The following is a 25,366-nucleotide window of genomic DNA, read 5'->3' on the forward strand; positions in this document are numbered from 1 at the left end:
GATTGACTCTTGACGGACCAGATGGATGAGCCCATAGCTGGATTAGTAATGAGTACAGATCTGGAGTTCAACTCACATGCCAGCAAGGTAAAGGTGTGGTACTGCTATGGGTTGGTATTATTAAAGATTAGCTAGTTGGACTTTTTGGGGGTTGGAGATGGACTCAAGATCAACTCACAAACCTACTGCCAGTTTTTAGAAGACACTCTCTTCAAGTCGTGGCACAGGAAAAAGTCTGAATCTTTCAAGAAAACCATGATTATCATGTAGAACAAAGCTCCATCACATCGATGAACTGCACTGCCTGGCTGCCAGTAAAGGCCTTGAAGATGACAGAATAATGACATGGCACTGTCCTCACTTACACTAAACCCTATTGAGAACTTGTGGGCTCTTGTTAAATGGGAGATTTACAGTGAAGGGAAACAGTCAGCTCTCTGACTAGTGTCTGGGGACTGTGGTTGGTGCTTCCAAAAAAGTTGGTCGTCAACAGATCAAGAAACTGACAGACTCCAGGATGCACGGCTTATGACTTTTATTGAAAAGAATAGTGGATATATTGGTCACTTATATATTTTTTTGAAATGTCAGAAAAGTATTTTGTACATTTTGAGTTATTTTGTTATTATTATCACAGATGAAAATAAACAACTCATATGGGAAAATTTACGTGCTTGATTTAATTGCATAATAATTCTGCACATGAATGGTTGCCCAATAATTTTGCATACCCAAGAAAGACAAAACCTCACTTTTGCTTTCTTAAATACTTAAAAATTCAGGTTTATTAACCATTTGGATTGACTGACAGAACTGTAGATGTTCAATAATAAAATGAATGATCAAAACTACAAATTGCCTAATAAGTCTGCACAGAGCGTATATATATATATTTTATTTCCAGATTTTTCAGACAGAATTTCTGCCCATAATGGGTAACAGCAGCAGAAATGTCCCAAGAAATGTGCCATTTTGCAGCCAGTGCATAAAGCCTGCTATGGTTTGTACAAAGGCTAACATAAACCAGGTAAAACATCTGAAAACTGTAACATCTATTCTTCAGGTGTGTATAAGTTACAAGGAAAACAGGCCACAGTAAAACTAGCAGCAGTGATCCACATGCTTACCCTCGTATTGAAGAAGGTGCCTTTCCACCGGACTTCTTGCAGCAGCTACATCTACTGGGCGCTTGCAATCTGTGTTTTTTGCACTGATATCAGCTCCAAAATCGAGCAGTAAACTTACAATATCTGTATTAGACTGCTGAGCTGCCGCATGTAATGGGGTGTCCAAATGCCTGCCATGCTGTACATTAGCACCTAGGGGATCAGATCAACTTTACTATATATTTCCATCATTACACATAAAAAAATCAATACTTTCGCCCAGTACTGACCTGCATATAAAAGTTTTCTTACACAAGCTAAATGCTGTCCTTTACAAGCTACGTAAAGAGGCGAGCCTAAATGAGGAATGTCTTGGTCCACATCTATACCCCAGGAAATCAATACTTCTAGACAGTCACTGTGACCTGCAAACGAATTCACATTCAGAAAAGCAGATAATATATCCCTAAACTTCGAAAATCCCCAAAAATGTCTTTGTACCATCTGAACCAGAGACTCCTCAGTTGTAGATAAAGTATAATGTATATTGGAAAATGTGTGTGTGTGTATACATAAATAAATATATATGTAATACTATTACCCCACTTGGCAGGAGCTTAGGATAAGCTGCAGAATTGGTGGATCTAATGGATACACCATTTCTGGGGTGGCGAGGGCTGATCTTTGTCTGGGAAGGGGCCAATATCCATGTCCCCTTCTTAGGCTATTAATATCAGCCCGCAGCCATCTGCCTAGCCTTTGCTAGTTATTATTACAGGTGGGACCCCATGTCATTTTTTGGGGGGGTCACTCCTTCTTATAACTAGTAAAGACTAAGTAGACAGCTGTGAACTGATATTAATAGCCTGAGAAGCTCCATATTTATTACCCCTTCCCAGACTATAAACATCAGCCCCAAGTTGTCAGCTTTCCCTCAGCTGCTTAAGAAAAATTAGAGGGACCCCCCACGCCATATTATTCTTTTATTTAATTATTAACTAAATACATGTACAGTTAGCTACACACGCAAAGCACGGATTTATATATCTCGATTATATCTATCATCTATCTAACTATATCTGTAAGATTGTTTTATTAGTAAACTACTGTAGCTTGAAATGACAGAGACTTACTGTATGTAAAAAGTTCAAGAACCTTTTTTTTTTTAAATACAACAATTTACTCAAAAATCAATATATTTAATAATTACCTTTACTTGATGCCTCATGAGCAGGGGAAGGGAGACATGTCTCTAGCTGCGCCTTTGCACCATACTCCAAAAGAAGTTCTACACAATTAGCGCTGCCTCTTGAACATGCATTAAATAAAGGAGTCACTCCATCAATAGTTGTAGCATTCACCTAAAATAGATCACAACATTTCTTGGATAGACAAGTTGAATATTTGCAGTGACCTCTTAAGCCAAATTCCTTTTTTTCCAATTGCCTGATACTATGTGTGTAGTGTAATGTCGGATGTGTAGAGACAGCCAGCAGTGAGCTGTCACCAACATACAGTGCTATCTACACTCGATGCATTCAGCATAGATCTGCTCTCTATTGGTATAGTAACTAGAGATCCAGCTCCATGGACATTCAATCTTCTTTATTAAGTAAGTAAATACAAAGTGGATGACCTGGTTAAAAACATCTCCGTGTTTATGGTGCTCATAGCTCCCTTAATCATGATGTTGAACTTGAGTTACCAGTGCAGAGACCTATAAAGGTGCGTCGGTAACTGAAGTTCAACATCATGTTTAAGAGTGCTATGGGCACCTGAAACACAGATGTTTTTAGCCAGGTCATTCACTTTGTATTTGCTTACTTAATAAAGAAGATTGCACGTCCATGGAGCTGGATCCTTTACCAACATAGACACGTCCCGGCTGAGACGTTGACCCGTGCTCTGGGTCTCCGAGTAACGTGACAGCCGTGAGCTGGATTTCCCTATCTATAGTATAGTAACGCTTACATTTGCTCCAGCCTCCAGAAGTGTCCGAGCACATCCAACATGATCTCCCAAGCAAGCTTCATGTAGTGGAGTCACATGATCAATAGTTAAGGTGTTCACATTGTAACCCTAATTGTAAGAAATTGGATATTTTAGTCAAAGAACCTACAGAGAGCACACAGAATATTCAGAATATTCAGCTACAGTATTTGACACACAATCACATCCCAATGTAAAAAAAACATCAGCGCAAATCAAGCTATTATCGGCAAGGAAAGTGAGGGACTAGTGTAAAGACTGTGGGGTCTAGTGTAAAATCAAATCTGTGTCTTGTGTGTTATGGTTTTTTTTACTGAAGCGATGGAAAGATCAATCAGCTGCGGCAAAGAATGCCATGAGTGAGTTGTAAAAACTGCCCAGCATGCCAGTACATTTATGATATATTCTGAGGTGTTTAGTAGTAACAATTCTAATTGGTTAATGGCAGTGAAGAGGTTAAATCCAAAGTTACCTTGGTACTAAGTTGTTTAATTCCATACTCTACTGATAGAACATACTGACAAAACTACTAACATTTTTGAGATAGCAATTCAGAAGGTTCACCCAATATGGCTGCACTGGCCGATCATGCCTTATGTAAAATCTGGTATATGGAGTAGGCAGATATAACTTACAATTCTACAGTTTTCTTAAAACCTGGGCATGGCTACCTGTCATTTTATCAGCATCTATTGGGGTAGTCAGTGTGACATGTATCCAGGGTTTGAGTGGAGTGTGGCATAGTTCTTGTGGCTTATGTAGGTGGCATCCAAGTGCGGACTGGGAAAGAACTTCAGCCCTGGTATTTGAGAGCACACAGGCCCACTTGTTGTGCAGTTAAAGCACAGCTCCAGCATTTTTTTGGAGTGGTGCTACCAATCTAAGGTCCCATACCATAGTATTATATTTACTGTTTGCTGTCTCCACTGTTAATCAGCGCCGCTACAGTCCCAAGATGCCATTTTGTGACCTCAACTTTTGACTGACCGCAAGTGAGAAGTAACCGTCATAAGCTTTCATTGTGAGTCTATGAGAGCCAGAACGAGGCTCTCATAGACTTACTTTGAAAAGGGACCTTTATTCCCCCCCCCCCAGCCGCCCTGCTCTTTCAGTCATAGGGGTGGTGCTGGCACAGTTTCAGTCACTGTTCTGTGCATAGTGAGCGCTGAGTGTAACCGTGTCTCTGCCACTGACTGACAGATGGCTGTAACTAAATGGGCGCGATTGGTGCTAATACCAATCATGGCCATTATTAACCCCTTTACAACATGCGCCGTACTAGAACGGCACATGTTGTATCCCTCCCTTTGATGTGGGCTCTGGCGCTGAGCCCACATCTTTCCTGGCACATGTCAGCTGTCTTGAACATCCACCCGCAGCTGTTAACCCATTAAATCCCACTGTCAAACGCTGACAGCAGCATTTAATGTGATCGCAAAAAATCAAAACGCCAGAATTAAGTTTTTTTGGTTGCCACAACATTGCAATAAAATGCAATAATGGACGATCAAGAGATCATATCCACACCAAAATGGTATCATTAAAAATGTCAGCTCGGCACACAAAAAATAAGCCCTCACCCAGATCACGAAAAATGGAGACGCTACGGGTCTCGGAAAATAGAGCAGTTTTTTTTTTTTTTAAACAAACTTGATTTTTTTTCCACCATTTAAATAAAAAAAAAAAACTATGCATGCTTGGTATCTACGAACTTCTAATGACCTGGAGAATCATAATAGCAGGACAGTTTTAGTTTGGTGAAGATTGTAAAACAGAATTTTAAAAAAAGTTGTGGAATTGCACTTTTTTTGCAATTTCACCACACTTGGAATTTTTTTCTCGTTTTGGCATATACGACATTGTAAAACCAATGGTGTTGTTCATAAGTACAACTCGTCCTGCAAAAAACAAGCCCTAAAATGGACATATTGACGGAAAAATAAAAAAGTTATGGCTGTGGCGTGAAGGGTTTAATCAAAAAAAATCAGTGGTACATGACCAAATAAAGTGTCACAGGGCTATTTGTAAATCAAAAAGTGCCGCTCAGTATGAATCCTCCACAAGGGGACTAAGTGGGCACTAGAGACGTATACATCAATATATCATATGCCTCTTATGTGAGTGACGCAAGAAAAGACTGTTAACTAGATACACCCTTATCTAAAACATAGGATGAATTCCCCCCCACACTTTTGCACAATAGAAAATCTGATTGCACTTTGACTAATGTCATTCAGTGATTCAGTGCTCATCTGCAACTTTTTTTCTCAGCTCAGATTGTGCTGAAAAAAAAAATCACAGTATACTGTGAGTGGCTGCATATATTGATTGAGATCTCCCAGGGGAAATCAATGGGTGAAAGAAAGAAATTGCACGGCCCATGGACCATGCGTGTGCCGTGAGATTTTTCGCGCCCACCTCATAGGAAACTTGACATTTCATCAGCCGAGTACAGTAAATTCACAACTCGACTTCTCAGAATAAGATGACCAGCTGAAGTAAAGCCGACAGCTAGGGGATAATATTTATAGCCTGGGAAGGGGGTAATAAACATGGAGCTTCCCGGGCTATTAATATCTGCTCACAGCTGTCTACATAGCCTTTACTGGTTATTAAAATGGGGTACCCCATTAAAACAAAATGACATGGGGTCCCTCTATAATGAAAAACCAGCAAAGGCTAGGCAGACAGCTACATGCTGATATTAATAGGCTAGGAAGGGGCCATGAATATTAGCCCCCTCCCAGACTAATAACAACATCCCTCGGCCACCCCAGAAATGGCACACCCATAAGATGCACCAAATCTAGCGCTTAAGGAAGAGGACATCACATGGGAGAGTGGGTAGAGGCAACGCACAGTGATGTAGTTGATCCCTGAACAGCAGCAGCACAAAGATCTAAATATTAAATCATTGGATGGACTTCTCTAAGGAGACCGAGCAGTCCACCAACAGTAACAGCCCATCTGGCATTTGCCAGAATTGCCAGCTGGCCAGTCCGGCCCTGGCACTGGTACCTGTGCAATGTAGGAGAAGTGCATGAGTCAGGTATGTAAGTGGCAAAACCTCCATATTGGTCTTGCATACAAGTGGCACATGAAAATGAATGCATCACGTGTAAATGGTTCATGTGTAGCGTGTCCCATATCTAAGTGGTGTAGCAGGTGTCCAGACAGAACATATGATTTTAATGAATATATCTATATATATACAATTTTGTGTGTTTTTGTTCTTATGTTGCTATATAAGAGAAGTAACTACACATATTTCTCGAACATTGGCCCTATGCTGACCAAGTATGTGCCAGGTCTATATGTCTAAATACGAATATGTAGGTCTGTGTACTTCTGTGTGTGTATGCTGCATCCACATGTGATTATGACCTCAATCTAAAACTCAGTATAGTACCCTGTGATACAATTTTTTCAGGTTTGATCTCACTGGAAGATACACCATCTGCTTAATACATCCTTGCTACTTTTAATGAATGATAAAATTATCGTGGCATCTTACAAGTTAACAGATGAAACAAAATGCATAAATTATAACAATATTGGAACAAATGTCATGTGCTGATAGTGAGACATCTACAAATGTCTCGCAGCCATTAGGATAAAAATGTTTACCTACTTGAGAAAGCAAGGTTTTCAATGCAAGCAGCCTTCCCTGGCTCGCCGCTTCATGTAGTGGTGATCGATCTGCCCATGATCCTACAAAGAACATCATAATATGAAATAAAGTGCCACTATTTAATAAATCAACACAAAATGTATTATGATCTGTAGCTAAATGCATCGCTAATTCAATAGAATGACAAAAGGAAAATATGGAAGACAAATACTAATCTCTTACAAGATGCATCATGACAAAAATACTCAGGGATACCTGTATCCACTGATAAAGCTGAAGTGCGCACCTGTCTATACAAGACCTCACAGCTCACAGTGCATGTCAGACCAAATGAGAATCATGAGGTCAAAGGAACTGGCCAAGGAGCTCAGAGACAGAATTGTGGCAAGGCACAGATCTTGGCAAGGTTACAAAAGAATTTCTGCAGTACTCAAGGTTCCTAAGAGCACAGTGGCCTCCATAATCCTTAAATGGAAGAAGTTTGGGACCACCAGATGTCTTCCTAGACCTGGCCGTCCTGCCAAACTGAGCAATCATGGGAGAAGAGCCTTGGTGAGAGAGGTAAAGAAGAACCCCAAGATCCCTGTTGCTGAGCTCCAGAGATGCAGTAGGGAGGTGGAAGAAAGTTCCACAAAGTCAACTACCACTGCATCCCTCCACCAGTCAGGCCTTTATGGCAGAGTGGCCCAACAGAAACCTCTCCTCAGTGCAAGACATATGAAATACCACATAGAGTTTGCAAAAAAATACATGAAGGACTCCCAGACTATGAGAAATAAGATTCTCTCATCTGGTGAGAAGAAGATAGACCTTTTTGGTAATAACTCTAATCGGTGTGTGTGGAGAAAACCAGGCACTGCTCATCACCTGTCCAATACAATCCCAACAGTAAAAAATGGTGGTGGCAGCATCATGGTATGGGAGTGTTATTCAGCTTCAGGGACAGGACAACTGGTTGCCATTGAAGGAAACATGAATGCGGCCAAGTACAGAGTGCTCAGGACCTCAAACTTGGCCGAAGGTTCACCTTCCAACAAGACAATGACCCTAAGCATACAGCTAAAATAACAAAGGAGTGGCTTCAGAACAACTCTGTGACCATTCTTGACTGGCCCAGCCAGAGCCCTGACCTAAACCCAACTGAGCATCTCTGGAGAGACCTGAAAATGGCTGTCCACCAAAGTTCACCTTCCGACATGACAGAACTGCAGAGAATCTGCAAGGAAGAATGGCAGAGGATCCCCAAATCCAGGTGTGAAAAACTTGTTGCATCATTCCCAAGAAGACTCATGGCTGTACTAGCTCAAAAGGGTGCTTCTACTCAATACTGAGCAAAGGGTTTGAATACTTATGACCGTATGATATTTCAGTTTTTCTTTTTTAATAAATTTGCAAAAATGTCTACATTTCTGTTTTTTTTTCAGTCAAGATGGGGTGCAGAGTGTACATTAAAGGGAACCTGTCACCCCCCCCCCAGTCGTTTCAAACTAAAAGAGCCACCTTGTGCAGCAGTAATGCTGCATTCTGACAAGGTGGCTCTTTTAGTTTTTTAGTTCTGGGTGCTGTAACTAGAGAAATAATCCTTTTTTTAATTTGTCAGAAATACCTTGTATTCAGTCAAGGAGGCCGGCGTTTCCCCCCTGCTTCAGACGCCACACAGCCGTCACTCAAATCTTCTTGGCGCCAGATGCCGCCTCCTCAGTGTTGTTTTGAAAATAGCCGGCGCCTGCGCTCTTTTTTCCTGCCTGGTGCCGGCGCTGGTGTTGCGTTTACGTGGTGTGCATAATTGGAGTGATACTTGTTTCTCTGTTCATTCTACATAGTTGTCCTATCACTCTCTTGCAACCCCGTATGATACTAGATATTATTAATTGAAATATTTTTATTGTGGCAGTGCACCTCGTTTTATTACTTTCTCTTTAAGACATGACTAGACACATCCTGTTTAATTTATGAAGGAGGGACTCTGAAAGTCACATTTTTTTTCAGGGCCATTAGCCGGCCACCACTATTTGTAGAGGGCCATCAGGCAGCCCTCACTCTAATTTAAAGGGCGAGCAGCCAGCCCTCACTAAGCATTTTTGGAGGGCCAGCAGACGGCTATGTTTTGCATGGCCGTTTTGCTCTACTGCAATATAATTTATTCATCCGAGCTGGGGGGACAGCAGGTGGCCCCCACTATTTTTAGAGGGCCAGCAGGCCTTTTGTGGACAGATGAGACAAAGATAAAGTTTTTTGGTAAAGCAGAATATTCTACTGTTTACTGTAAATGGAATGAGGCCTACAAGAAAAAGAACACAGTAGCTACAGTGACATATGGTGGACGTTCAAAAATATAATGCGGTAGTTCTGTTGTCTCTGGCCCTGGGTGCCTTGACTGTGTGCAAGGCATAATGATATGTGAAGATTCCCAAAGGATTTTGGGTCGCAATGTACTGTCCAGGGTTGTAAAGCTGGGATTGCATCTTAGGTCATGGTTCTTCCAGCAGGACAATGATCTCAAACATACTTAACCCCTTAAGCCCCAAGGGTTGTTTGCACGTTAATGACCGGGCCAATTTTTACAATTCTGACCACTGTCCCTTTATGAGGTTATAACTCTGGAACGCTTCAACGGATCTTGGCGATTCTGACATTGTTTTCTCGTGAGATATTGTACTTCATGTTAGTGGTAAAATTTATTCGATATAACTTGTGTTTATTTGTGAAAAAAACGGAAATTTGGCAAAAATTTTGAAAATTTCACAATTTTCAAACTTTGAATTTTTATGCCCTTAAATCACAGAGATACGTCACGCAAAATACTTAATAAGTAACATTTCCCACATGTCTACTTTACATCAGCACAATTTTGGAACCAACATTTTTTTTTTGTTAGGGAGTTAGAAGGGTTAAAAGTTGACCAGTAATTTCTCATTTTTACAACACCATTTTTTTTTAGGGACCACATCTCATTTGAAGTCATTTTGAGGGGTCTATATGATAGAAAATACCCAAGTGTGACACCATTCTAAAAACTGCACCCCTCAAGGTGCTCAAAACCACATTCAAGAAGTTTATTAACCCTTCAGGTGTTTCACAGGAATTTTTGGAATGTTTAAATAAAAATGAACATTTAACTATTTTTCACAAAAAATTTACTTCAGCTCCAATTTGTTTTATTTTACCAAGGGTAACAGGAGAAAATGGACCCCAAAAGATGTTGTACAATTTGTCCTGAGTACGCCGATACCCCATATGTGGGGGTAAACCACTGTTTGGGCACATGACAGAGCTCTGAAGCGAAGGAGCGCCATTTGACTTTTCAATGCAAAATTGACAGGAATTGAGATGGGATGCCATGTTGCGTTTGGAGAGCCCCTGATGTGCCTAAACATTGAAACCCCCCACAAGTGACACCATTTTGGAAAGTAGACCCCTTAAGGAACTTATCTAGATGTGTGGAGAGCACTTTGATCCACCAAGTGCTTCACAGAAGTTTATAATGCAGAGCCGTAAAAATAAAAAATCATATTTTTTCACAAAAATGATTTTTTCGCCCCCAATTTTTTATTTTCCCAAGGGTAAGAGAAGAAATTAGACCACTAAAGTTGTTGTGCAATTTGTCCTGAGTACAACGATACCCCATATGTGGGGGTAAACCATTGTTTGGGTGCATGGCAGAGCTCGGAAGGGAAGGAGCGCCATTTGACTTTTCAATGCAAAATTGACTGGAATTGAGATGGGACGCCATGTTGCGTTTGGAGAGCCCCTGATGTGCCTAAACATTAAACCCCCCCACAAGTGACACCATTTTGGAAAGTAGACCCCCTAAGGAACTTATCTTGATGTGTTTTGAGAGTTTGAACCCCAAGTGTTTCACTACAGTTTATAACGCAGAGCCGTGAAAATAAAAATTCTTTTTTTTTTCTGAAAAATGATTTTTTAGCCCCCAGTTTTGAATTTTCACAAGGGTAACAGGATAAATTGGACCCCAAAAGTTGTTGTACAATTTGTCCTGAGTACGCTGATACCCCATATGTGGGGGGGAACCACTGTTTGGGCGCATGGCAGAGCTCGGAAGGGAAGGAGCGCCATTTGGAATGCAGACTTAGATGGAGTGGTCTGCAGGCGTCATGTTGCATTTGCAGAGCCCCTGATGTACCCAAACAGTAGAAACCCCCCACAAGTGACCCCATATTGGAAACTAGACCTCCCAAGGAACTTATCTAGATGTGTTGTGAGAGCTTTGAACCCCCAAGTGTTTCACTACAGTTTACAACGCAGTGCCGTGAAAATAAAAAATCCTTTTTTTCCCACAAAAATGATTTTTAGCCCCCCAAATTTTTATTTTCCCAGAGATAACAAGAGAACTTGGACCCCAAAAGTTGTTGTCCAATTTGTCCCGAGTACGCTGATGCCCCATATGTTTGGGTAAACCCCTGTTTGGGCGCACGGGAGAGCTCGGAAGGGAAGGAGCACTGTTTTACTTTTTCAACGCAGAATTGTCTGGAATTGAGATCGGGCGCCATGTCGCGTTTGGAGAGCCCCTGATGTGCCTGAACAGTGGAAACTCCCCAATTCTACCTGAAACTAATTCAAACACACGCCTAACCCTAATCCCAACTGTAACCCTAACCACACCCCTAACCCTGACACACCCCTAATTCTAATCCCAACCCTAATCCCAACCGTAAATGTAATCCAAACCCTAACCCTAACTTTAGCCCCAACCCTAACCCTAACTTTATCCCCAACCCTAACTTTAGCCCCAACCCTATCCCTAACTTTAGCCCCAACCCTAACTTTAGCTCCAACCCTAGCCCCAACCCTAGCCCTAACCCTAGCCCTAACCCTAGCCCTAACCCTAGCCCTAAAAGGAAAATGGAAATAAATACATTTTTTTAATTTTATTATTTTTCCCTAACTAAGGGGGTGATGAAGGGGGGTTTGATTTACTTTTATAGCGTTTTTTATATCGGATTTTTATGATTGGCAGCTGTCACACACTAAAAGACGCTTTTTATAGCAAAAAAGTTTTTGCGTCTCCACATTTTGAGACCTATAATTTTTCCGTATTTTGGTCCACAGAGTCATGTGAGGTCTTGTTTTTTGCGGGACGAGTTGACGTTTTTATTGGTAACATTTTTGGACATGTGTCAGTTTTTGATCACTTTTTATTCCGATTTTTGTGAGGCAGAATGACCAAAAACCAGCTATTCATGAATTTCTTTTGGGGGAGGCGTTTATACCATTCCACGTTTGGTAAAATTGATAAAGCAGTTTTATTCGTCGGGTCAGTACGATTACAGCGATATCTCATTTATATAATTTTTTTATGTTTTGGCGCTTTTATACGATAAAAGCTATTTTATAGAAAAAATAATTATTTTGGCATCGCTTTATTCTGAGGACTATAACTTTTTTATTTTTTTGGTTATGCTATATGGTGGCTCGTTTTTTGCGGGACAAGATGACGTTTTCAGCGGTACCATGCTTATTTACATCCATCTTTTTGATTGCGTGTTATTTCACTTTTTGTTCGGCGGTATGATAATAAAGCGTTGTTTTTTGGCTCTTTTTTTTTTTTTCTTACAGTGTTCACTGAAGGGGTTAACTAGTGGGACAGTTTTATAGGTTGGGTCGTTACGGACGTGGCGATACTAAATATGTGTACTTTTATTGTTTTTTTTTTTAGATAAATAAATGTATTTATGGGAATAATATTTTTCTTTTGTCTTCTTTATTTAGGAATTTTTTTTTTATTTTTTTTTTTACACATGTGGAATTTTTTTTTTTTTACTTTGTCCCGGGGGGGACATCACAGATCGCCGATCTGATAGTTTGCATAGCACTCTATCAGATCGGCGATCTCAGTCACATCGCTGCAGGCTTACCAGCGCCTGCACTGCACCCGGAAGTACTCCCTGCAGGACCCGGATGCAGCCCCGCGGCCATTTTGGATCCGGGGCCTGCAGGGAGGAGACGCTCGGTACAAGGTGAGTACATTCCCTTGTACCGATCGTCTCAGGGAAGCCCGCAGGGAGCCCCCTCCCTGCGCGATGCTTCCCTGTACCGCCGGTACACCGCGATCATGTTTGATCGCGGTGTGTCGGGGGTTAAAGTGCCGGGGGCGGTCTGTGACCGCTCCTGGCACATAGTGCCGGATGTCAGCTGCGATAGGCAGCTGACACCCGGCCGCGATCGGCCGTGCTCCCCCCGTGAGCGCGGCCGATCGCTATGACGTACTATCCCGTCACTGGGAATTAAGTCCCAGGTCACCTTGATGGGATAGTACGTCATATGGGATTAAGGGGTTAAAGAAGCACCCAGAAATAGATGGAAACAAAGCACTCTAGAATTCAGAAGTGGTAATTCCAGCTTTAATAGTGTAAAGTGACCCACCTCTACCTCTTACATACAATTGCTGGAGAGAAACTGTGAATGGACACATTAAAATAGGTCAATTTTGCCTGCTTTGATGAACTTCTGAGTACAGATCACCGTAAAAAACATGAATTGGTCAATGAGTCCAAGCAGCAAGACTTAGAATTTATAAAGCAATAATCCCTGACTAGATGCCGGTCATACTCTATACCTACTGCAACACGTCACCATAGACAAATTGCAGATAAGAGAGAGGTATTATCGTAGAATATAGAAGAGATTTGAACTGGCCCTTAAAAGATTTTTTTTGTACGTGGCAGGCAAAAAACTCTGGAGCAATGTAAGTAAAACTAGCAGCTTTAATGAATTTCTGAGTACAGATCACTGCTAAAAAAAACATGAATCCGTCAACCTTGCTGGGAAATATAGTGAAGCGTTACACATCTACTGATATGGAGGAGACCACGATCTTCTGTACTTACTGTACAAACCCTCCTTTCCTGGCAGTGAAATCCTGTATGCAGTGTGAGAACTCCCTATGTGACAACCACCTCACATATCACAACAAGGATCATATACTAATAGCCCCACTGGCTCTTTTGGTTTCAAAAAATTTTCCGTCGACTGGAAGGTGGATCCTCAGAATAGCTTTTTTCACCATTACTAAGGAGTGGGTCTCCTAGAATGGTAAAGCGTATGCACTAAGTGCAATGGATGCCAAAACATTAGAAGGAGGCACTCCAATACCCCTTTGATGAGACATAGTGGAGGGCCTCATAAAACATTTTTTTTCCAATTATTAAGGAGTGGGTATCCTAGACTGGTAATGCCCATGCGCTAAGTGCATGGCCTGAAAAACATTTACCCCTGGGGGGTATACATATACTGTATATATAAGAATGTTTGAGGTAGACTTCTAAAAATTGTCAATGCGGGCATCTTAAACACCCTTAAAAAATTATAACAAGGGTAACATGATTACCCTGTTGATATTGTGGAGGAGGAAGAGGCTGACACAAAAAAGATGAAATCCTGAAGTGTATACTCATATTAGGGTAGGAAGGGTTGCATGGGAAAACACCATTAACAAAATAAAAAAAAATACTGCATTTGAGTTTATGTTCCTCTGCTGTCATCCGGTGGTGTACAGAAGTCTGATACAATCCAGCCCTTGTTCATTTTAATAAGAGTCAGCCTGTCAATGTTTTCAGTTGACAGGTGGATGCACCTATTGGTATAATACCCCCGGTGGCACTAAAAACCCACTCTGACCAAACGCTAGCGGCAGGGCAGGCCAGGACCTCCAAGGCATAGAGAGCCAGTTCATGGCATATGTCTAGCTTGGATACCCAATAGTTGTAAGGCATAGAGACTTACAGAGGATGCTGGTACGGTCGGCAAGGTACTCCTTCAGCATCTTCCAAAACTTTTCCCTCCTTGTCAGTGAATCCCACGCATCAGGGCTTGGTTGATGGGAGGGTCTGAGAATACTGTCCCAGGCCCTTGAGAGTGTTCCCCTTTTTCTGTTACATCTGGTGTGTGTCTCCTTAGTGTCCACTCCTAGGAATTGTGACCTCTGCCGCAGCATTGTCAGATTGGAATTTTTTAAATAATTCTTCAACTAGGGCCTCCTGGTACTTCAAGAAACAAAAAAATGGAGTTCCATACACATAAATATAATTAAAAAGATGTAAATTTTATTACAAATATTATTGCACAATTTATCACAATATATCAATAGAACAGGCGAGAAACTCTAGTAAGAGACAAGAGACATTCCCTTTTGATAAAGCCTACGCGAAATGCGCGTCAGGGGGTGGATCCGGTCCTTTGGCATTATACCACATCACTATGGGTAAGCTATTTGGCTACTAGATGCACTGCAAATTGTCCTTCTCTGTTGTGGGGAGACTGTTCACTATGACAGCCTGAGGGGGACGTATTATGTTAAGGATATCCAATGCTTATATTAACATTGTATATGTAGGGTGATTGTATTGGATATCATAATGAGCCAGTATGATTTGTGGTGGTTTTCACTAGTACCATTGTGATGGTTTATATTTACTTTTCTGCCTGGGACTAACTTGTCTCTTACTAGGGTTTCTCGTTTGTTCTATTGATATATTGTGATAAATTGTGCAATATTTGTAATAAAATTTACATTTTTTTAATTATATTTATGTGTATGGAACTCCATTTTTTTGTTTCTTGATGTGTATTGGGAGTATACACTGACTGTCCGGTCATTTTGTGTGTCAATATACTGTATGAAGCCACTTGGATGTTATTTGTTATTATATGGGACCCATGTTTTTTCTGTGAGTTTGAACATACTCCTGGTACTTCAACAGTTTATTAGACCTCTCAACCACTGGAAGAGAGATGTAAAGTTCTCTTTGTAACGTATGTCTAGAATGGTGACCAACCTGTAATTAGTAATGGCCAAAATATGTAACAACACAAGGGTCACAGAAAAGGCAGCGGAACATAAACTCAGCCATGTGTGCCTTACTGCCAACAGCCAAGACTTCCCTGCCCCCACGAAGAGGACGACTGTCTGTGTTGTCCTCCTCCTGCTCCCTCTCCTCCTGTCCTCAGGCCATCCATGCTGTCGAGACGGGATGAAAGTGGTGTGGGTACTACCGTGTGTAGCGCAGGCAACCAGCTTCTGTTCCTCCTCATCCTTGTTATCACCCAATCCGTGTTGAGAATATGAGATGAGGCTGGGCTGTGTAGCATCACCCAGTATTGTTTCTTGCTCCATCTCAGCTTGCTACGCCTGCAAAGTCTCCTCTTTAATTGTGAGCAGCGAGCGCTTCCGTAGACAGAGAAGCAGAATGGTGATGCTGATTATGACGTCATCGCCCCACTCACTATCGAGTGCTCAAAGTTTTAGAGAACCGCTCAGATGTCAGACATCCATGCCCACTTATCGGCTCTTATGTGCGGAGCCTGACAAGAATATGACTGGGGACCGAGTACTGAGGGACGGTTGCTGCCATGAGGTTGCAAAAAGGTTCTGTCTCCACAAGCCTAAACAGCAACATTTCCAGGGCAAGCAGTCTGGAAATGTGGCCATTCAGTATTGTGGCCTGTGGGTGGGTGGTTGAGTATTTATGTTTGAGTTCCAAAGGCCTCCGGTAGGGACAAATGAACGCTGTGCTGGGAAAAGGACATTCACGTGGTTGCAAATGTGCAGTGACAGGTGCACGGTGAGAGGCATCTTAGCCTACATCATGGATAGGGGATTGGTGCGTAAGTAGAACAGGAGAAGAGGCAGTGGTGTCACCTGCAGACACTGATTCTAGACCCTGGTGTTCAGCTTTGCTTGCATGTGCCTGAGTATGTTGGTGGTGGTTAGGCAACTAGTTGTGCCGCTCCTGCTGCTGCTGGCATGGCAGATGTTGCAAATGGCCTTTTTTTGGGTTAACTGGACAGTCTTCAAAAAAAACACCAGACTCGAGAACACCTACCCCTTGGCTTGGAAACTTCACCCATGTTGGTCCTCTGGGGAACAGTTGCCCGCACTGTTTCTCTGGCCCCCCACTGCCTCTTCTTGTCTGTTGTGGTACTGAAGATCCCTAACCCTGTGTGATGCTGTCCTCACTCTGCATGTCGCCTTCCCAGGTTGGGTCAGTGACTTCACCGTCTAGCACCTTATCTTCCTCTTCCACACCCTGGTCCTCCTCCTGACTTCCTGACATAACAACACCACTTGTTGGCAATTTTGTCTCATCATCATCCAGCTCTTGCGACAGTAACTGCATTTTTCCACCTTCGCCTTCTTGTGAGCATTTCTGCTCAAATATTTGGGTATCACTACATGTAATCTCTTCATTTCCCACTTAAAATGGGCAGGGCAAGAGGCCAGAACCTATAAATGGAAATGTGAATAGCTCTTTGGAGTGTCCAAGTGTGGGATCACTTGTCTCTGGGATCACGCAGTATGGTGGAAGGAAGGAGGATCAGGATGAGGATTATATGGTCCAGTTTCACTGCTACGGAGACTGGACCTAGTGGAAGACAGGGTGGTGCTGGCAAAGTGACTAGAAGCATTATCTACCATACATACAACAAGCTTTTCACACTGGTCTGGCTTCAAGAGTGGTGTTCCACATCCCACTACAAAGTGGGACCAGATGCTAGATCACTGTGATTTATGTGTTTATTGTACTCTGAGAGCAGGCACAGTTTCACCTTGCCCACGGCCTCGGCCTCTGCGCTCAACATCAACATCACGTCTACTTCCCCATCCCTTACCACGTGCCTTGCCCATTTTAAATTATGTATGATATATCCCTGTTGAGAAAAAATTGCAGTATTACAATGGCAGGAAAATGTGCCCTCTTCAGATGGACTTCTTAGACTGCATTATAAATATAGCAATGCTGTTTCTAACTAAACAAGTTGTTTTTGTGTGTTTTGAGGCACAACTGGAAAAAGATAAATGATGTATAAAATTTCACGACTGAAAAAAATTGCAGTATTACAGTGCCAGGAAAATTTGCCCACTTCAGATGGACTTCTTAAACTTTAGTATCAATATAACTATGCTATTTCTAATCAATTTCTTTTTGCATTTTGAGGCACAAGTGTAGCTCGATAAATGCCTTATAAAATGTCACTCCTGAAAAATATTGTAGTATTACTATTGCAGGAAAATTTGCACACCTCAGATGGACTGGTTACACTGCATGAGCAATATAGCGATGCTGTTGAGATCCAACCAACTCTGGCTGTATGCTTTTGACGCACAACTGCCGCAGTAAAATGGTGTATAATATTTCCCTGATAAGAAAAATTTGCAGGATTAAGAGCAAAAATAATATTGTTAGCCTTCAGAAGGGGTTTTGGTATGCATTGCAGGCTGCAGCATAAAGGACGTGTGTTGTGAATTCCGTTCTCGGGCTCCCTCCTGTGGTCGTGAATGGTACTTTGGTGAGTTCTGTCCTTGGACACCCTCTGGTGGCTTTGAGTGGAACTGCTGATCTTTGAGGTTGGCTTTCTCAGCTGCCCTCGTTTATTACTGCTGCTGGCTTCCCTATTTAACTCTGCCCAGGTCGTTAGTTCATGCCAGCTGTCAATGTCTCAGTACTGGTTCAGATCTCTCTTGGAATTCTCAGATGACCTGACTACTCCAGCACAAGTTAAGTCCTTGCTAGTCATTTGCTGTTCATTGGTTTTTTGAATATATTTTTCAGTACATGCTATGTTTCAGTCCAGCCTGCTATTATGATATTTCCTTGCTAGCTGGAAGCTCTGGGGGTGCAGAGCTGCACCTCCACACCGTGAGTCGGTGTGGAGGTCTTTTTGCACACTCTGCGTGGTTTTTGTAGTTTTTTATACTGACCGCATAGTTCCCTTTCCTATCCTCTGTCTTTCTAGAGAAGATTCAGCCTCCTTTGCTAAAATCTGTTTCATTCCTGTGTTTGTCACTTCCCTCTTAACTCACAGTTAATATTTGTGGGGGGCTACCTTTACTTTGGGAAATTTCTCTGAGGCAAGGTAGGCTTCTATTTCTATCTTTAGGGGTAGTTAGCTCTTAGGCTGTGAAGAGGCGTCTAGGGGGAGTTAGGTACGCTCCACGGCTATTTCTAGTGTGTGTGATAGGATTAGGGATTGCGGTCAGTAGAGTTACCACTTCCTCAGAGCTTGTCCCAGGTTTTCTGTTTTAACCATCAGGTCACTTCGGGTGCTCCTAACCACCAGGTCATAACAGTACAGCTGGCCAACAAAGTGTTAATGCATCTCAAAAGAGGGATAAGAGATCAATCTCTTGTAAAAAAATTTTTCTTTGCAGCTTGTTTTGTCTTTCTTTTCCCCTTAACCTCTGGGTGGTTCAGGACTCAGGTGTAGATATGGATATTCAAGGTTTGTCCTCTTGTGTGGATGCATTTTTTCTAGCGCTTGGATTGCTTTATGACGAGCCTAATTCTGTGGATCAGGCAGAAAAGATCTTGCTGACTCTATGTCAGGGTCAGGATGAGGCAGAAGTATATTGCCAGAAGTTTAGAAAGTGGTCTGTGCTTACTCAATGGAATGAGTGTGCCCTGGCAGCAATTTTCAGAAAGGGTCTTTCTGAAGCCCTTTAAGGATGTTATGGTGGGGTTCCCCACGCCTGCTGGTCTGAATGAGTCAATGTCTTTGGCCATTCAGATTGATCGGCGTTTGCGCGAGCGCAAAGTTGTGCACCATTTGGCGGTGTCCTCTGAGCGGAGGCCTGAGCCTATGCAATGTGATAGGACTTTGACCAGAGCTGAACGGCAAGAACACAGACGTCAGAATGGGCTGTGTTTTTACTGTGGTGACTCCTCTCATGCTATCTCTGTTTGTCCTAAGCGCACTAAGAGGTTCGCTAGGTCTGTCACCATTAGTACCTTGCAGCCTAAATTTCTCTTATCTGTTACTCTGATTTGCTCCCTGTCGTCCTACTCTGTTATGGCATTTGTGGATTTGGGTGCTGCCCTGAACTTGATGGACTTGGAGTTTGCCAGGCGCTGTGGTTTTTCCTTGGAGTTTTTGCAGAGTCCTATTCTCTTGAGGGGGATTGATGCTACGCCATTGGCCAAGAATAAACCTCAGTACTGGACTCAGCTGACCATGTACATGGCTCCCGCACATCAGGAAAATATTCGCTTTTTGGTGTTGCATAATTTGCATGATGTTGTCGTCTTGGGTTTGCCATGGTTACAGGTTCATAATCCAGTACTGGATTGGAAATCAATGTCTGTGTCTAGTTGGGGTTGTCAAGGGATACATGGTGATGTTCCTTTGATGTCAATTTCTTCTTTCACTCCTTCTGAAGTCCCTGAGTTTTTGTCGGATTACCAGGATGTATTTGATGAGCCCAAGTCCAGTGCCCTACCTCCTCATAGGGACTGCGATTGCGCTATTAATTTGATTCCTGGTAGTAAGTTCCCTAAGGGCCGACTGTTCAATTTATCTGTGCCAGAACATGCCGCTATGCGGAGTTATGTAAAGGAGTCCTTGGAGAAAGGGCATATTCGCCCGTCTTCGTCGCCGTTGGGAGCAGGGTTCTTTTTTGTGGCCAAGAAGGATGGCTCTCTGAGACCCTGTATAGATTACCGCCTTCTCAATAAAATCACGGTCAAATTTCAGTACCCTTTGCCTCTGTTGTCTGATTTGTTTGCTCGGATTAAGGGGGCTAGTTGGTTTACCAAGATTGACCTTCGAGGGGCGTATAATCTTGTGCGTATTAAACAGGGCGATGAATGGAAAACAGCATTTAATACGCCCGAGGGCCATTTTGAGTACCTGGTGATGCCATTGGGACTTTCTAATGCTCCTTCTGTGTTTCAGTCCTTTATGCACGACATCTTCCGGAAGTATCTGGATAGGTTCATGATCGTATATTTGGATGATATTTTGGTCTTTTCAGATGATTGGGAGTCTCATGTAAGGCAGGTCAGGATGGTGTTCCAGGTCCTTTGTGCTAATGCGTTGTTTGTGAAGGGCTCTAAATGCCTCTTTGGAGTTCAGAAGGTTTCCTTTTTGGGCTTCATTTTTTCCCCTTCTACTATCGAGATGGATCCTGTTAAAGTTCAGGCCATTTATGATTGGACTCAACCTACATCTGTGAAGAGTCTTCAGAAGTTCCTGGGCTTTGCTAATTTTTACCGTCGCTTCATCGCTAATTTTTCTAGTGTGGTTAAGCCTTTGACTGATTTGACGAAGAAAGGCGCTGATGTGGTGAATTGGTCCCCTGCGGCCGTTGAGGCCTTTCAGGAGCTTAAACGTCGTTTTACTTCGGCCCCTGTGTTGCGTCAGCCAGATGTTTTGCTCCCTTTTCAGGTCGAGGTTGATGCTTCTGAGATTGGGGCAGGGGCTGTTTTGTCTCAGAGAAGTTCTGATGGCTCCTTGATGAAGCCGTGTGCTTTCTTTTCTAGAAAGTTTTCGCCTGCCGAGCGTAATTATGATGTCGGCAATCGGGAGTTGTTGGCTATGAAGTGGGCATTTGAGGAGTTGCGTCATTGGCTTGAGGGAGCCAAACATCGCGTGGTGGTCCTGACTGATCACAAGAATCTGACTTACCTCGAGTCCGCCAAGCGGTTGAACCCTAGACAGGATCGATGGTCACTGTTTTTCTCCCGTTTCGATTTTGTGGTCTCATACCTTCCGGGATCTAAGAATGTGAAGGCTGATGCCCTTTCTAGGAGTTTTTTGCCTGATTCTCCGGGAGTCCCTGAGCCGGCTGGTATTCTTAAAGAGGGGGTGATTTTGTCTGCCATCTCCCCTGATTTGCGGCGGGTGCTGCAGGAGTTTCAGGCTGATAGACCTGACCGCTGCCCAGTGGATAAACTGTTTGTCCCTGATAGATGGACTAGTAGGGTTATTTCTGAGGTTCATTGTTCAGTGTTGGCTGGTCATCCTGGGATTTTTGGTACCAGAGATTTGGTTGCCAGGTCCTTTTGGTGGCCTTCCTTGTCACGGGATGTGCGTTCTTTTGTGCAGTCCTGTGGGACTTGTGCTCGGGCCAAACCTTGCTGTTCTCGTGCCAGTGGGTTGCTTTTGCCTTTGCCTGTCCCGAAGAGGCCCTGGACACATATTTCCATGGATTTTATTTCTGATCTTCCTGTCTCTCAAAGGATGTCTGTCATCTGGGTGGTTTGTGATCGGTTTTGTAAGATGGTCCATTTGGTACCCTTGCCTAAATTGCCTTCCTCCTCTGATTTGGTTCCATTATTTTTTCAGCATGTGGTTCGTTTGCATGGCATTCCGGAGAACATTGTGTCGGACAGAGGTTCCCAATTTGTTTCTAGGTTTTGGCGGTCCTTTTGTGCTAAGATGGGCATTGATTTGTCTTTTTCTTCAGTGTTCCATCCTCAGACAAATGGCCAAACCGAGCGAACCAATCAGACCTTGGAAACCTATCTGAGATGCTTTGTTTCTGCTGATCAGGATGATTGGGTGACCTTCTTGCCATTGGCCGAGTTCGCCCTTAATAATCGGGTTAGTTCTGCTACTTTGGTTTCGCCTTTTATTTGTAATTCTGGTTTTCATCCTGGTTTTTCTTCAGGGCAGGTTGAGCCTTCTGACTGTCCTGGTGTGGATTCTATATAATTCAGTAGAGTACATGGTCTGTCCTAGTTCTCACATCCATTAAATATATATAGTATAACAACCAGGGCAGACCCGAACCATAAATGGACAACTGCAAATATACCACAAAAAGGAGCACCAAAAACGCAGTCAACACTGTCCAATTATAACAAACATGGAAAATACCTTTATTGGAGTTAAAAAACACAGGTATACAGCATGGCAGGAAAACATCCCCCATAAAACCCGCACACACATGTCACAAAGGGACCGGATTAAGGTGCATAAATGATATTATAGACCACAAACATCCAAATGGAGGGTCTTAGTAGTATTAAGCATATAAAGATATCTATCTGTGGTCCCTTTGACCATGTGGGCTTAGATCAAATGATCAAATACATACCGCAGTGGTAGATCACAGTACCCACGCACAGCAATCCCAGTCCTCCCCGACGCGCATATCGGCGCTTTGCCTTCCTCAGGAAGGCATCATTTATGCACCTTAATCCGGTCCCTTTGTGACATGCGTGTGCGGGTTTTATGGGGGATGTTTTCCTGCCATGCTGTATACCTGTGTTTTTTAACTCCAATAAAGGTATTTTCCATGTTTGTTATAATTGGACAGTGTTGACTGCGTTTTTGGTGCTCCTTTTTGTGGTGTGGATTCTGTGGTGGACAGGTTGCAACAAATTTGGACTCACGTGGTGGACAATTTGACGTTGTCTCAGGAGAAGGCGCAACGTTTTGCTAACCGCCGTCGCTGTGTTGGTCCCCGACTTTGTGTTGGGGATTTGGTTTGGTTGTCTTCTCGTTATGTTCCTATGAAGGTTTCTTCTCCTAAGTTCAAGCCTCGTTTCATTGGTCCTTATAAGATTTCTGAAATTATCAATCCTGTGTCGTTTCGTTTGGCCCTTCCAGCTTCTTTTGCCATCCATAATGTGTCCCATAGGTCGTTGTTGCGAAGATATGTGGCGCCTATGGTTCCTTCCGTTGATCCTCCTGCTCCGGTGTTGGTTGAGGGGGAGTTGGAGTATGTGGTGGAGAAGATTTTAGATTCTCGTATTTCGAGACGGAAGCTTCAGTACCTGGTTAAATGGAAGGGCTATGGTCAGGAGGATAATTCCTGGGTTGTTGCCTCCGATGTCCATGCTGCCGATTTGGTTCGTGCCTTTCATTTGGCTCATCCTGATCAGCCTGGGGGCTCTGGTGAGGGTTCGGTGACCCCTCCTCAAGGGGGGGGTACTGTTGTGAATTCCGTTCTCGGGCTCCCTCCTGTGGTCGTGAATGGTACTTTGGTGAGTTCTGTCCTTGGACACCCTCTGGTGGCTTTGAGTGGAACTGCTGATCTTTGAGGTTGGCTTTCTCAGCTGCCCTCGTTTATTGCTTCTGCTCGCTTCCCTATTTAACTCTGCCCAGGTCGTTAGTTCATGCCAGCTGTCAATGACTCAGTACTGGTTCAGATCTCTCTTGGAATTCTCAGATGACCTGACTACTCCAGCAGAAGCTAAGTCCTTGCTAGTCATTTGCTGTTCATTGGTTTTTTTAATATATTTTTCAGTACATGCTATGTTTCAGTCCAGCCTGCTATTATGATATTTCCTTGCTAGCTGGAAGCTCTGGGGCTGCAGAGCTGCACCTCCACACCGTGAGTCGGTGTGGAGGTCTTTTTGCACACTCTGCGTGGTTTTTGTAGTTTTTTATACTGACCGCATAGTTCCCTTTCCTATCCTCTGTCTTTCTAGAGAAGATTCGGCCTCCTTTGCTAAAATCTGTTTCATTCCTGTGTTTGTCACTTCCCTCTTAACTCACAGTTAATATTTGTGGGGGGCTACCTTTACTTTGGGAAATTTCTCTGAGGCAAGGTAGGCTTCTATTTCTATCTTTAGGGGTAGTTAGCTCTTAGGCTGTGAAGAGGCGTCTAGGGAGCGTTATGTACGCTCCACGGCTATTTCTAGTGTGTGTGATAGGATTAGGGATTGCGGTCAGTAGAGTTACCACTTCCTCAGAGCTTGTCCCAGGTTTTCTGTTTTAACCATCAGGTCACTTCGGGTGCTCCTAACCACCAGGTCATAACAGACGTGCAATTCACCCTATCCTTTCCGCACAATCTCTACCCAAGTGCTGCTAACAGCAGTACTACTATTGATTATCATTAGTCCTAAAAAGGGCTCTTGTTGTACTTAAAATAAATGTTAATGTGGCTGAATCCCTGGCTAATATGCAGCTACAATTCTGTCCCTCTTTCACCAGCGTTTCTGCCTGCTCTGCTTTTTTCCGGGCTACAGTGTGTCACGGGTCTTATATAGACATGATGTGGCCAGCGAATCACAGTAATGCCACAACAAAGATGGCTACGACATTACAGTGATTGGCAGGCAATCCCCACATGTTTATATGATGTCTAAAAAGCGCCAAACATGTGGGGCGGGGACTCAAGCTCCGCTCGAACATTAAAGAATGCTCATTGAGTAAAGAGCATCCTGAGCACACTGATGCTTGAGCAAGTCATGGGTAGTGACGAGCACGGTCGATCATCACTAAACACAATGTAACTCCAGTCAATCACACTTCTATGAAATCAACCTGTCCAGTTATGAAGCAACACCGATTGTGAATCAATTTCTCCTGCCATTGTACAAATGCAACAGACAACAGGTAGAAATAATAGGCAATTAGTAAGAAAACCCCTATAAAAGGAGTGGTTCAGCAGAGGGGGACCTTAGGCCATTTCTCTGTTCTCTTCCTTTTTGGCTGTTGTTTTCGAAACTTTTGCACTTTTTCATTGCTCTCACCCCTAGAGGTACTGTACATTAGCATTAGATAGTGTCTAGGACCCACAGAAGTTGCTCAAGTTCAGCTCATCCAGGATGGCACATCAATGCAAGCTGTGGCAAGAAAGGTAGCTGTCTGTCAGCACAGTGTCCAGAACATGGAGCAGATATCATGAGACAGGTTAGTACACCTGGAGACATTTGGGGGGGCTGCCGGAGGAGAAAAACCTAGCAGCAGGATAGCTATCTCCTTCATTGTGCAAGGAGGAACAGGAGGAGCAGTGCCACAGCCATGCAAAATGACCTCCAGCAGGCCACTAACACACAGGTGCTTCTCACAATATTAGAATATCATCAAAAAGTTAATTTAGTTCAGTTACAGAAATGTACCGAGACATTCTTGATAAAAATCTGCTGCCTTCTACCAGGAAAATGAA

General features: G+C 43.0%; 1 protein-coding gene across 2 annotated transcripts in view; it reads right to left on the reverse strand.

Annotated features, from left to right (window-relative positions):
* The window catches only part of ASB5 (ankyrin repeat and SOCS box containing 5), a 123,558-nt gene that overhangs the window by 5,612 nt on the left and 92,580 nt on the right, over positions 1–25,366 (reverse strand). For both annotated transcript variants that reach the window (XM_077271228.1, XM_077271319.1), the window contains exons 2-6: positions 6,727–6,806; positions 3,078–3,185; positions 2,317–2,467; positions 1,397–1,531; positions 1,128–1,319 (exon numbers count right to left, since the gene is read on the reverse strand). In XM_077271228.1, the coding sequence (XP_077127343.1) occupies positions 1,128–1,319; positions 1,397–1,531; positions 2,317–2,467; positions 3,078–3,185; positions 6,727–6,806 (666 nt within the window). The remainder of the gene's footprint in view (positions 1–1,127; positions 1,320–1,396; positions 1,532–2,316; positions 2,468–3,077; positions 3,186–6,726; positions 6,807–25,366) is intronic.

This window comes from Ranitomeya variabilis, chromosome 1, assembly GCF_051348905.1.
Source record: "Ranitomeya variabilis isolate aRanVar5 chromosome 1, aRanVar5.hap1, whole genome shotgun sequence".
NCBI classification, from domain to species: domain Eukaryota; kingdom Metazoa; phylum Chordata; class Amphibia; order Anura; family Dendrobatidae; genus Ranitomeya; species Ranitomeya variabilis.